Source organism: Xenopus tropicalis, chromosome 2 (assembly GCF_000004195.4).
Source record: "Xenopus tropicalis strain Nigerian chromosome 2, UCB_Xtro_10.0, whole genome shotgun sequence".
Classification (NCBI taxonomy): Eukaryota; Metazoa; Chordata; class Amphibia; order Anura; family Pipidae; genus Xenopus; species Xenopus tropicalis.
In genome coordinates, this window is record NC_030678.2 from 174,344,883 (window position 1) to 174,358,828 (window position 13,946).

Genomic DNA, 13,946 nt, shown 5'->3' on the forward strand with positions numbered 1-13,946 from the left:
GTCGCGATATTATACAGTACGATAGCGGGGAATCTTTAGTCGGGATATTATACAGTACTATAGCGGGGAATCTTTAGTCGGGATATTATACAGTACTATAGCGGGGAATCTTTAGTCGGGATATTATACAGTACTATAGCGGGGAATCTTTAGTCGCGATATTATACAGTACTATAGCGGGGAATCTTTAGTCGGGATATTATACAGTACTATAGCGGGGAATCTTTAGTCGGGATATTATACAGTACTATAGCGGGGAATCTTTAGTCGGGATATTATACAGTACTATAGCGGGGAATCTTTAGTCGGGATATTATACAGTACTATAGCGGGGAATCTTTAGTCGCGATATTATACAGTACTATAGCGGGGAATGTTTAGTCGCGATATTATACAGTACTATAGCGGGGAATCTTTAGTCGGGATATTATACAGTACTATAGCGGGGAATCTTTAGTCGCGATATTATACAGTACTATAGCGGGGAATGTTTAGTCGCGATATTATACAGTACTATAGCGGGGAATCTTTAGTCGCGATATTATACAGTACTATAGTGGGGAATCTTTAGTCGCGATATTATACAGTACTATAGCGGGGAATGTTTAGTCGCGATATTATACAGTACTATAGCGGGGAATCTTTAGTCGGGATATTATACAGTACTATAGCGGGGAATCTTTAGTCGCGATATTATACAGTACTATAGCGGGGAATCTTTAGTCGCGATATTATACAGTACTATAGCGGGGAATCTTTATTCGCGATATTATAGAGTACTATAGCGGGGAATCTTTAGTCGCGATATTATACAGTACTATAGCGGGGAATGTTTAGTCGGGATATTATACAGTACTATAGCGGGGAATCTTTAGTCGGGATATTATACAGTACTATAGCGGGGAATCTTTAGTCGGGATATTATACAGTACTATAGCGGGGAATCTTTAGTCGGGATATTATACAGTACTATAGCGGGAAATCTTTAGTCGTGATATTATACAGTACTATAGCGGGGAATCTTTAGTCGCGATATTATACAGTACTATAGCGGGGAATCTTTAGTCGCGATATTATACAGTACTATAGTGGGGAGTCTTTAGTCGCGATATTATACAGTACGATAGCGGGGAATCTTTAGTCGGGATATTATACAGTACTATAGCGGGGAATCTTTAGTCGCGATATTATACAGTACTATAGCGGGGAATCTTTAGTCGGGATATTATACAGTACTATAGCGGGGAATCTTTAGTCGGGATATTATACAGTACTATAGCGGGGAATCTTTAGTCGCGATATTATACAGTACTATAGCGGGGAATCTTTAGTCGGGATATTATACAGTACTATAGCGGGGAATCTTTAGTCGGGATATTATACAGTACTATAGCGGGGAATCTTTAGTCGCGATATTATACAGTACTATAGCGGGGAATCTTTAGTCGGGATATTATACAGTACTATAGCGGGGAATCTTTAGTCGGGATATTATACAGTACTATAGCGGGGAATCTTTAGTCGGGATATTATACAGTACTATAGCGGGGAATCTTTAGTCGCGATATTATACAGTACTATAGCGGGGAATCTTTAGTCGCGATATTATACAGTACTATAGCGGGGAATCTTTAGTCGCGATATTATACAGTACTATAGTGGGGAATCTTTAGTCGCGATATTATACAGTACTATAGCGGGGAATCTTTAGTCGGGATATTATACAGTACTATAGCGGGGAATCTTTAGTCGGGATATTATACAGTACTATAGCGGGGAATCTTTAGTCGGGATATTATACAGTACTATAGCGGGGAATCTTTAGTCGCGATATTATACAGTACTATAGCGGGGAATCTTTAGTCGGGATATTATACAGTACTATAGCGGGGAATCTTTAGTCGGGATATTATACAGTACTATAGCGGGGAATCTTTAGTCGGGATATTATACAGTACTATAGCGGGGAATCTTTAGTCGCGATATTATACAGTACTATAGCGGGGAATCTTTAGTCGCGATATTATACAGTACTATAGCGGGGAATCTTTAGTCGCGATATTATACAGTACTATAGTGGGGAGTCTTTAGTCGCGATATTATACAGTACGATGGCGGGGAATCTTTAGTCGGGATATTATACAGTACTATAGCGGGGAATCTTTAGTCGCGATATTATACAGTACGATAGCGGGGAATCTTTAGTCGCACAAAATACATTACTAGGTATAATAATTATAGAAAAGTACAGTAAATGAGCTTTTGCCAATAAAATATGGACTTTGCAGTGTTATTTATTCAAGTATGTGTTTCCCCTAGAGTGACGCAGCCGGCAGTTTGCAGGGAAATGGGCATTTTTAATACAGTAATTTTACGAAAGTATTGGCGTGTATGGCTAACATGGCGTGCTTTCATTCGCGTGACTATTTATATGCGGCTACAAGTGATGAAATGTTTTGCCAGGCATGGATTCGCAGCGAATATTTGGACGTGCGGCGAATTTTTTCATATGTTTCGCAAAACAATCCACCAATGGCAAAATGCATAAAAAAATTTGCCACGCGAAAATTTGCCACGCAAAAATTGACACAGGCTTCAAAAAATAAAAGTCGCGGGCAACAATTTTTTTGCCCGCACAACATTTTTGCCATTTCGGGGATCTTTCCAAAGATTTGCTAAATATTTAGTCGCATAAAATACATTACTAGGTATATTTTGGCGATTTCTTTGATGCGACTTTGTAATCTGGCGACTTTTTGAAGCCTGTGTCAATTTTTGTATGTGCGGGTAATTTTCGCATGGCAATATATATTTTTATTGGTTTTTGGGTTTTTTCTTTGCAAATAAACATTTTTTCAGCACCTCTCTAGCACTCTGTGCCCTCCCAGGGCAAAATGTCGCCAGTTTTATGCTGCGTAATGTCGCTTGCGTATTGTCGCGACAATCAGCGCATGCGATAAATAGCGTGCAAGCAGAAAATACCTCGCACGCTATTTATCGCGACAAACCTATTGCATGAAATACAGCGTGTAAAATAGCGCAAGAATGTTTATAGTGAATCGTGCGAAAAGTTGTAAAAATTAAGACGCGGTAAAATTTTTACCGCACGCTATAAATACCGCATGTTAAATCGCACTTTAGTGAATCAGGCCCAGTGTATCCATGAGTCCCATAGCCAATAGAATATGGAATAGTCTCAGTGTATCCATGTGTCCCATAGCCAATAGAATATGGAATAGTCTCAGTGTATCCATGAGTCCCATAGCCAATAGAATATGGAATTGTCTCAGTGTATCCATGTGTCCCATAGCCAATAGAATATGGAATAGTCTCAGTGTATCCATGTGTCCCATAGCCAATAGAATATGGAATAGTCTCAGTGTATACATGAGTCCCATAGCCAATAGAATATGGAATTGTCTCAAATACCCATATTTGCCATAGGAAACAGTATCTGGAATTGTCTCCCCATTCCCATGAGTGCCACTGCAGTTAGTTATGGAATGTTCTCAACGCTCCCGTGAGTATCATGGCCCATAGTGTATGGCTTTGTCTCAGTGTTCCCGTGTGTCCCTATATGTATATGTGTATTGTGAGAAGCAGCTTACTACTGAGAAGTCAGCCAGTGTCCAATATATATGATTTTTTTCTACCATTATATAGATAATGGTCCCCATGGCTGCGTACAATCCCTACAGTATAATGTATTGCCCTCAACTTTTTTATGGTCATAGAACCCCTCAGTGACTTCTAATATCCTTATCATTTACAGTAGGGGGTACATTATCCATTATAATACATGAGTGATACTCAGAGTTCCCTGTATAACTCAGCCTGCAGCCTTGTGCCTTTATATGGGGGGCACAGAACCCCTCAGTGACTGCTAATATCCCTATCATTTACAGTAGGGGGTACATTATCCCTTATAATACATGAGTGATACTCAGAGTTCCCTGTATAACTCAGCCTGCAGCCTTGTGCCTTTATATGGGGGGCACAGAACCCCTCAGTGACTGCTAATATCCTTATCATTTACAGTAGGGGGTACATTATCCCTTATAATACATGAGTGATACTCAGGGTTCCCTGTATAACTCAGCCTGCAGCCTTGTGCCTTTATATGGGCACAGAACCCCTCAGTGACTGCTAATATCCTTATCATTTACAGTAGGGGGTACATTATCCCTTATAATACATGAGTGATACTCTGTATAACTCAGCCTTGTGCCTTTATATGGTCACAGAACCCCTCAGTGACTGCTAATATCCTTATCATTTACAGTAGGGGGTACATTATCCCTTATAATACATGAGTGATACTCAGAGTTCCCTGTATAACTCAGCCTGCAGCCTTGTGCCTTTATATGGGCACAGAACCCCTCAGTGACTGCTAATATCCTTATCATTTACAGTAGGGGGTACATTATCCCTTATAATACATGTGTGATACTCAGAGTTCCCTGTATAACTCAGCCTGCAGCCTTGTGCCTTTATATGGGCACAGAACCCCTCAGTGACTGCTAATATCCTTATCATTTACAGTAGGGGGTACATTATCCCTATAATACATGAGTGATACTCAGATTTCCCTGTATAACTCAGCCTGCAGCCTTGTGCCTTTATATGGGCACAGAACCCCTCAGTGACTGCTAATATCCTTATCATTTACAGTAGGGGGTACATTATCCCTATAATACATGAGTGATACTCAGATTTCCCTGTATAACTCAGCCTGCAGCCTTGTGCCTTTATATGGGCACAGAACCCCTCAGTGACTGCTAATATCCTTATCATTTACAGTAGGGGGTACGTTATCCCTTATAATACATGAGTGATACTCAGAGTTTCCTGTATAACTCAGCCTGCAGCCTTGTGCCTTTATATGGGCACAGAACCCCTCAGTGACTGCTAATATCCTTATCATTTACAGTAGGGGGTACATTATCCCTTATAATACATGAGTGATACTCAGAGTTCCCTGTATAACTCAGCCTGCAGCCTTGTGCCTTTATATGGGCAGAGAACCCCTCAGTGACTGCTAATATCCTTATCATTTACAGTAGGGGGTACATTATCCCTTATAATACATGAGTGATACTCAGAGTTCCCTGTATAACTCAGCCTGCAGCCTTGTGCCTTTATATGGGCACAGAACCCCTCAGTTTATGTATAAATAATAATATACTGGAAAGGAATGTTCTATGTATATAAACACCTTTATACATGTACAGGTAAGGGAAACAATATGGCAGCTCCCTCTCATATGTTTAGTACAAATACGCAGGGAAGTAATGTCTGTGCTCACAATATACCAAACACATATATGCATCTCACTATATGATAGAAACTACCTGGCTGTTACACTCACCCTATAAATACAAAATGGCATTTCCCAACTACAAGGGAAGACTTGCCCTTTGGTCGGAGGAAACATGGGGGCAGGTTAGTAATACAGAAGGTGTAAGTTCTGCACAAATCTATCCCAGATCTGGGATTTCATATTTGCGGATGAATCCGTCCCTGCAGCACGTGTACACAAGCTTCTTCCATGCCGCCACCTGGGAAAGGGAAAAAGTGACGGGAAGATGGGGATGAGTGGCCTTAATTACATGATATCATCCAAAGTCCAGCAATGGCGGCCGGTGGTCATTCAAGTCAATGGACGGTATTGTCATGTCATTACAGGGGCTTCTGGGAGTTGTAGTCAGAAACAGGTGGGAAGCTTCACACAGACCCTTTATGTATGTATGTATGTATAACTTTATTTATAAAGCGCCACAAGGGTACGCAGCGCTGTACAGTCTTACAGAATACACAATTACACACAGGGAGGAGAAGTGTTATAATAAATAAATACAAGTGCCATGTGGTGTGAGACACAGTAGGAAGGGGGTCCCTGCCCCGTAGAGCTTACAATCTAAGCTCTACGATCTCTAGATCCTTCAAATAGTAGAATAATTTCCCAGCATTCCCTTGAAACAACTTTACATCGTTATATTACCTGGAACACGGGTTGTCTATTAGGCCCAGTGAGTTGCAGAACTTGTTCAGAACCCTTCAAGGGGATATAGCAGGTTCCATTACCTAATGGGAATATTATATATATATATATACATCAAATAGCTTCCACATCATGGCTACACGCAGTGCCTATGTACTGATCCAAAAGGCTGCTGCACCAATCACAAAGGTGCTTCTTGCATAGGTGAAATATTAACCAATAACCATAATAACCGCAGTGCCAGTCTGGGGCAAAGGGGAACTCCAGCTCCAATACATATTGCTGCTATGTACAATTGTATTTTATAGTAGTCACAGCAAGTAGAAGTAGCTATATTCTATATGCTAGATTGTGATTGGCCCCCGATCACTCAGTGTAGGGGCCAGTATTACAGTTCAGAAGATTTGGATAAACCTTTGGATAACCTTTGAGTTAACTTTTAGTATGATGTAGAGAGTAATTGGTCTTCGTTTTTTATTACTGGTAGTTTTTGGATTATTTTACTTTTTGTTCCGCAGCTCTCCAGTTTGGAATTTCAGCCGTCGTCTGGTTGCTAGGGTCTAATTTACCTTAGCAACCAGGGAGTGGTTTTGAGAACTTGATTGATATATGAATAGCAGAGGGGCTGAATAGAAAGTAGGGATGCACCGAATCCCGGATTGTCTCAGAATATTACTCTCTACATGATACTAAAAGTTAACTCAAAGGTGAACAACCCCCTAATTTTAACCCTTCCCGATCCTAATTAGCATTCGGATTTGGCAGAATCCGTCAGGGTGGGTTCGGCCAAACCCAAAAAAGTGGGTTCGGTGCATCCCTAATAGAAAGATAACTAATAAAAATTAATAATAATAACAATAAAACTGGAGCCGCACAGAGCAATAGGTTTTGGCTGCCGGGGTCAGTGACCCCCATTGGAAAGCTGGAAAAAGAAGAGGAAGGCAAATAAATAAGAAAAACAATAAAAGATTAAAAAGTTGAAGAGTTGCTTAGCATTGGCCATTCTATAACATATTAAAAGTGAACCCAAAGATGAACTTCCCCTTTATTTAACCCACGCTATAACAGCTCCTACCATAACTGGCAACGTAGGTGTCTCTGAAGGGCACCAATGACAACACGGGGGTTTCTGACCAGGAAACGGTTTCTACTGCGCTTCTGAAATGGAAATAAATATTATATAATAATAATAATAATATTATTATTTTAAAGATGAGCCCAGTTCCAGCGAGGCGGCTACTTACTTTGGGTTCCTGATATCTACATGGATTATGTTCCCATCGAGGCCCCCAGCCAGGACCCCCACACTGGAGATAAAGGTGCAGCAGTTAAAAGCATCAGAACCTTCAAAATCGAAAACCTGGATCAGAAGATAATATGTAATTTACTTACAGAGAAGCCGCTGAGGGAGTACAGGTATGGGATCCCTTATCCGGAAACCCGTTATCCAGAAAGTTCTGAATTACGGAAAGGCCATCTCCCATAGACTCCATTATAAGCAAATAATTCTGATTTTTAAAAATAATTTCCTTTTTCTTTGTAATAATAAAACAGTACTTGTACTTGATCCCAACTAAGATATAATTACCCCTTATTGGGGCAGAACAGCCCTATTGGGTTTATTTAATGGTTAAATGATTCCCTTTTCTCTGTAATAATAAAACAGTACCTGTACTTGATCCCAACTAAGATATAATTACCCCTTATTGGGGGCAGAACAGCCCTATTGGGTTTATTAAATATTTCAATCACCCCAATAATCTCCTTACTGTACACTCTATACTGTACATTCCTCTGCCCTCCCCCCCACCAAATTTTCTGGAAATGCTCTGTCTGCCTGTCTCCTTGTTGTACAATAGTCTGCCCCCCACCAGCCCCTTTACTATACATTATGCCCCTACCTAGCTGCTCAATAACCGCCTTAGGGTGAAGACACAGAGCTATTAGTAGCAGCTACTTGTCACTGCTACTAAAACAATGCTGATCATTTACTAATAACTGTGTGTTTAGCAGAGGCAGTTCTCAGTATTGTCTATGGCAGGGCATATTCTAGAGTTTAGTAGCCCTGAGAAAGTAGCTGCTACTAGTAGCCCGGTGTGTCTTCACCCTTAGTGTGGGTGGAACAATGTATAGTAAGGAGATTGCTGCATTTACATGCAGGTCTCTACTCACTGATTGGCGGCTGTGCAGGCTCACTCCCTCCAATGACTTATCCTCTCGGGCCAGTACCACCAGCTTGCCTTCTGTTCCTACTTCCCTGCTACCTGGGAAATACAAACAGCTGCTACTCACAAGTTACAAGCTGTTGGACAATGCTTGCCTATGGCAGAGCTAGAGATCCTCAGCCGGAAGATCCCAGTGGCAGCTCTAGCTCTTAAAGGGCAACTTGATTTGTTTAAAAACCAGAACTTACTAGGAGTTTCCTTGGGAGAGCCCAGATTGACTGCGTTTCCAACCTCGGCCACAGCGATGGCGTTGATAGGAGAGTAGGAGTCATCGACCACAGCTATGCAGGCGCCTTGGGCAGAGTCCCATAACCGAGCCGTGCCGTCCTGCCCCGAGGAAATGACATTCTGTCCATCGGCCACAACAGCTATGTCCAGGATACCTGTAGGACACATTGCTTCATGGGTAACTGTATCACTGTATGGGCTTCCCACTTACTCATTGTAAATGGTAAATATATATAATATATGGTAGAAATGCCACTACTGCTCCATATTGCACCACAGTGGGGATCATTTATCAACACTGGGCACATTTGCCCTTGTGGCATTCATTGTTCTTCATGCAGCGGGTTTAAAAAAAAATAAAAATAAGCCAATCTGATTGGTTGCTATGGGTAACTGCCCATGGGCAAATTTGCCCAGTGTTGATAAATGAGCCCCACTTGTGTCCTATCCAGAGGGTTTGAGCTCTCCATTATTGTGCATTGCTCAGCAGATGCAGGCAGAAAGGTCTATGTAAATACAGCGATAAGCACCTCTATCAAAAGAAAAACAGGATTTATTTTCTCCTTTTGTGTATAAATGTTCTTCTGTGTCAGACTTCCTGCTCTCAGAAAAATACTTCTACCAGTCTGCTCAGTTTGCTCCTCTCTCCCTCCCTTCTCCTGCTCCCCCTCCCATAAGAATTCACTCCCCCTCCCAACTGTGTAATCTGATCTAAAAGCAGCCAGAGCTGCAGCACAGAAGCTACTGAGACCAAGCTAAAATGGCAGCTGCTATCTTAAACAAACAGAGGGAGCTTCTAGGTCTGTTACTCAGGCATGTAAAGCTTTCTGCAGAATAAGTATAAGGTTCTAGGTGGCACTAATGTGCCTAATCTATTGGCAGTAAAATGCCCAAATGCCTTTCTTTCTCCTTTAATGACATTGTTGTGGTTACTTCCTCTGTGTCCTTTCATCGTCGCTAAGCAGCTTCCATCATTCACGGACCAGACCTTCACCAGCGAATCCAACCCGCCGCTCAGCACCTCCTGCCCCGAAGGGAAGAACTTGCAGGAAAAGACGTCCCTAGTGTGACCTTCCAGCACGCTCTGCAATAACCAAACAATGGCCTCTGTATATAAGGGTATCGGCGGTGTATGGCTGTAATATGATGGGCCGGAGGCAGCCGGACGGGTGATCTATTCATGGGGGGGCTGCCACCTCTCTCTGGGGGTGCTACAGAGAGACAGGGAATTCAGGGATTTAGACCAGGGAAGTATTCAGCTACTTGTAGTTGTTTTGATTAAAGTATGGAGTGCAAGGCTGAAGCTTGAGAACGGATTTCTTATTCTTCTTAGTGTGCAGTGGGCACCCAGATCTAAGTGCCCCCCAGTCTAATTCACCCCTAGTTCTGCTCCTGCATACTGACATGGAAAAGGGGCATCTGGAATTCATGCTCGGTATGGCAGGGGGTAACCTCGGGGAAGCTCCCCTTTCCTACCTTTACTTCTGTATTATGGGTCTCCCACACCTTAAAGGTCTGATCTGTGCTGCTGGAGACTCCCAGGTCCCCTCCGCTGGAGATGTCCAAGTAGCTGACCTGTAGGAGAACGCAGAGAGACACGATGTGAGGAGCAATAAGGAAAGCATTCAAAAACGGGGAGCAGCCCCCTAAGTTTGCTCATAGCCTGTACAGAGAGATACCATAAAACTATGGCACATAGGGATTCCCCTGTACTAAGCACAATTCAGCAGGAACAGCCTCCTAAGTTTGCTCATAGCCTGTACAGAGAGATACCATAAAACTATGGCACATAGGGATTCCCCTGTACTAAGCACAATTCAGCAGGAACAGACCCCTAAGTTTGCTCATAGCCTGTACAGAGAGATAGCATAAAACTATGGCACATAGGGATTCCCCTGTACTAAGCACAATTCAGCAGGAACAGCCCCCTAAGTTTGCCCATAGCCTGTACAGAGAGATACCATAAAACTATGGCACATAGGGATTCCCCTGTACTAAGCACAATTCAGCAGGAACAGCCCCCTAAGTTTGCCCATAGCCTGTACAGAGAGATACCATAAAACTATGGCACATAGGGATTCCCCTGTACTAAGCACAATTCAGCAGGAACAGCCCCCTAAGTTTGCTCATAGCCTGTACAGAGAGATACCATAAAACTATGGCACATAGGGATTCCCCTGTACTAAGCACAATTCAGCAGGAACAGCCCCCTAAGTTTGCTCATAGCCTGTACAGAGAGATACCATAAAACTATGGCACATAGGGATTCCCCTGTACTAAGCACAATTCAGCAGGAACAGCCCCCTAAGTTTGCTCATAGCCTGTACAGAGAGATACCATAAAACTATGGCACATAGGGATTCCCCTGTACTAAGCACAATTCAGCAGGAACAGCCCCCTAAGTTTGCTCATAGCCTGTACAGAGAGATACCATAAAACTATGGCACATAGGGATTCCCCTGTACTAAGCACAATTCAGCAGGAACAGCCCCCTAAGTTTGCTCATAGCCTGTACAGAGAGATACCATAAAACTATGGCACATAGGGATTCCCCTGTACTAAGCACAATTCAGCAGGAACAGCCCCCTAAGTTTGCTCATAGCCTGTACAGAGAGATACCATAAAACTATGGCACATAGGGATTCCCCTGTACTAAGCACAATTCAGCAGGAACAGCCCCCTAAGTTTGCTCATAGCCTGTACAGAGAGATACCATAAAACTATGGCACATAGGGATTCCCCTGTACTAAGCACAATTCAGCAGGAACAGACCCTAATTTTGCTCATAGCCTGTACAGAGAGATACCATAAAACTATGGCGGAATAGGGATTCCCCAGTACTAAGCACAATTCAGCAGGAACAGCCCCCTAAGATTGCTCATAGCCTGTACAGAGAGATACCATAAAATTATGGCACATAGGGATTCCCCTGTACTAAGCACAATTCAGCAGGAACAGCCCCCTAAGTTTGCTCATAGCCTGTACAGAGAGATACCATAAAACTATGGCACATAGGGATTCCCCTGTACTAAGCACAATTCAGCAGGAACAGCCCCCTAAGTTTGCCCATAGCCTGTACAGAGAGATACCATAAAACTATGGCACATAGGGATTCCCCTGTACTAAGCACAATTCAGCAGGAATAGCCCCCTAAGTTTGCTCATAGCCTGTACAGAGAGATACCATAAAACTATGGCACATAGGGATTCCCCTGTACTAAGCACAATTCAGCAGGAACAGCCCCCTAAGTTTGCTCATAGCCTGTACAGAAAGATATAATTCATCTAATTATTAAAAAGGCATCTAAACATAGATAGAAATAAGTAAAAGAAACTTACGTTTTTTCCATGGATGTGGGAGAAACTTGCATAAGGAGACAGAAATGTGCAGGAAATATTCTCCCCGGGGCAGGAAACAGGGATTCTATTCTGTAAGACACACAGGGGAGACAGTGATTCAGTCTCTCATGATACAATCACACCAATACCTGCGCATGGAGACATTTATTTTTAAAGGCAAATTGACCTGTAAACAAAACCTGTATGTAGTGGGTCTCCCCGAGTGAAGGCTCAGTCTTTCACGCTGTCCCCCCACATTCACTAATCACTGATCAGAGACCTCTTTGCACCTCCCAGAATTCCAAGCACAACGACACTTTGTCTGTGGCCAAACCAAGGGGAATTTCACTCTGCCCTGCAGGTTTCTTTCCAACTGCACCATCGGGCTGGCTACTGGCAGAATAGGGGGACCCACAGTGCCCTGGTTGTCATGGTGATACACACGGAGTGGTGCTGATGCAGAATGGGCCAAGGCAGAGTAAGGGCAAGACACTGAACCCCCAGCAATATTACCCCAGGCTGAGGCAGCCATTTCTACAGCTTGAAACCCACTGGGGGTTATTTAGAAACACTGGGCCAGGAAATTCACCTGCAGTGTTTTTGTTTTATGCAGAACTTGCCCTTTAATCTGGGTGAAACCACCTTGTGCCACACTGAGCCCCGCCCTCCCCCCCAAACCACCCTGGCCCCGCCCTCCCCCCCAAACCACCCTGGCACCGCCCTCCCCCCCAAATCACCCTGGCCTGACCTCCCCCCAAACCACCCTGCCCCCCCCCCAAACCACCCTGGCCCCCCCCCAAACCACCCTGGCCCCGCCCTCCCCCCCCAAACCACCCTGGCGTGGTGGTGTAAGAGCATACCTCCCAACATTTGAAAAATTAAAAGAGGGACAAAAAGATTCAGCGTGCGCAGCGTGGCAATTTTTTGGCCACGCCCCAATGCCCCCCATAGCAAGTGCCCCCCATACACAGTGCCCCCAATAGAGACAGCCCCCCCTACACAGCGCCCCCAATTGAGACAGTCCCCCCATACACAGTGCCCCCTGTTGAGTCCCCCCCAAAAACAGCTGCCATAGACACTGTGACAGGGACAATTTAATAGCCGGCATCATAAATCATGCAAAAAAGAGGATTTGTGGGGAAATGTCAATGTAGCCAGTAATTAAAAGGACAGCAATGTTTTGCCATTTCTAGGCGCCATCATTGCCGGGACATTATGAGGTTAAGTGACTCTGTCCAGGGTCACAAGGTAAGGGGCCCAGTGGGTCGGTGCTTATCTTACATCAGTGGTTGCTGAGTTCTAATTACCCCCTGGGGGGCTCTGCTGATCCATGGGTCTCAGCCACATCGGTCCAAGCAGGGCTCCCAGGGCGGGAATTGAACCCACGGCAGTGGTTGCTGAGTTCTAATTACCCCCTGGGGGGCTCTGCTGATCCATGGGTCTCAGCCACATCGGTCCAAGCAGGGCTCCCAGGGCGGGAATTGAACCCACGGCAGTGGTTGCTGAGTTCTAATTACCCCCTGGGGGGCTCTGCTGATCCATGGGTCTCAGCCACATCGGTCCAAGCAGGGCTCCCAGGGCGGGAATTGAACCCACGGCCCATCGGTGCAAGGCGAGCTCCTTACCGCTGCACTATCCTTCCTCCTCCCACTTGTAGCATGTTTTTTCGTAATCTTGTCTTCTGCATATTGGCGGTTGGTGTATCCTAACCGACTGACTGAAACACTCAGGGTTACAGCCTGCTGCTTGCCCCAAGCCCTATATTAACCCTTTTAATGCCAGCCATTTTGCCCCCGCAGAGGGCAATTAACCGGCCCAAAAATCCCATTGACTTAACATTGAGGCCAATTTTGACAGATTGTAGCGCAGAGAGGAAATTTTTTAGAAACTTGAAATTTACCACATTTGAAGAGGTTTGAAATCTGTGTGAGAAGATACCCCGCACAAGGGTATAAGTTTTACCCCCGGGGCAAGAGAGGTCCCCAAATTTGCCCCATTGACTTATAATGGGGATTTTGGCAAATAACTAGTTTGGCGTAGACCCATGAATGAGGTGTCAAACTGTGCGGCTTATTCGGGAATGGGGTGCTATGGCTTTTCTGAGGATGGGCAGTTAATTGCCCCAGCAGGGGGCAATTAACCACCATTTGTCGT

At 44.0% G+C, this 13,946-nt stretch overlaps 1 protein-coding gene and 1 long non-coding RNA gene across 10 annotated transcripts in view; one reads left to right on the forward strand and one right to left on the reverse strand.

The window, feature by feature from the left end:
- The window catches only part of LOC116408640, a 54,107-nt gene that overhangs the window by 6,520 nt on the left and 33,641 nt on the right, over positions 1-13,946 (forward strand). The gene's annotated exons all lie outside the window — the stretch shown is intronic.
- Positions 1-13,946, reverse strand: part of LOC100491248 (proteasomal ATPase-associated factor 1) — a 99,675-nt gene that overhangs the window by 4,931 nt on the left and 80,798 nt on the right. For 3 of the 8 annotated variants that reach the window (XM_031896300.1, XM_031896303.1, XM_031896298.1), the window contains 8 exons: positions 9,931-10,029; positions 9,388-9,538; positions 8,411-8,609; positions 8,174-8,261; positions 7,246-7,361; positions 7,077-7,159; positions 6,002-6,084; positions 5,198-5,558 (listed from right to left, as the gene is read on the reverse strand). In XM_031896300.1, coding sequence (XP_031752160.1) covers positions 5,478-5,558; positions 6,002-6,084; positions 7,077-7,159; positions 7,246-7,361; positions 8,174-8,261; positions 8,411-8,609; positions 9,388-9,538; positions 9,931-10,029 — 900 coding nt within the window. In that variant the 3' untranslated portion in view covers positions 5,198-5,477. Of the gene's footprint in view, positions 1-5,197; positions 5,559-6,001; positions 6,085-7,076; positions 7,160-7,245; positions 7,362-8,173; positions 8,266-8,410; positions 8,610-9,387; positions 9,539-9,930; positions 10,030-13,946 lie in introns of those variants that run through there. The other 5 variants (XR_004221076.1, XM_031896302.1, XR_004221075.1 and 2 more) reach the window with 4 other exon arrangements.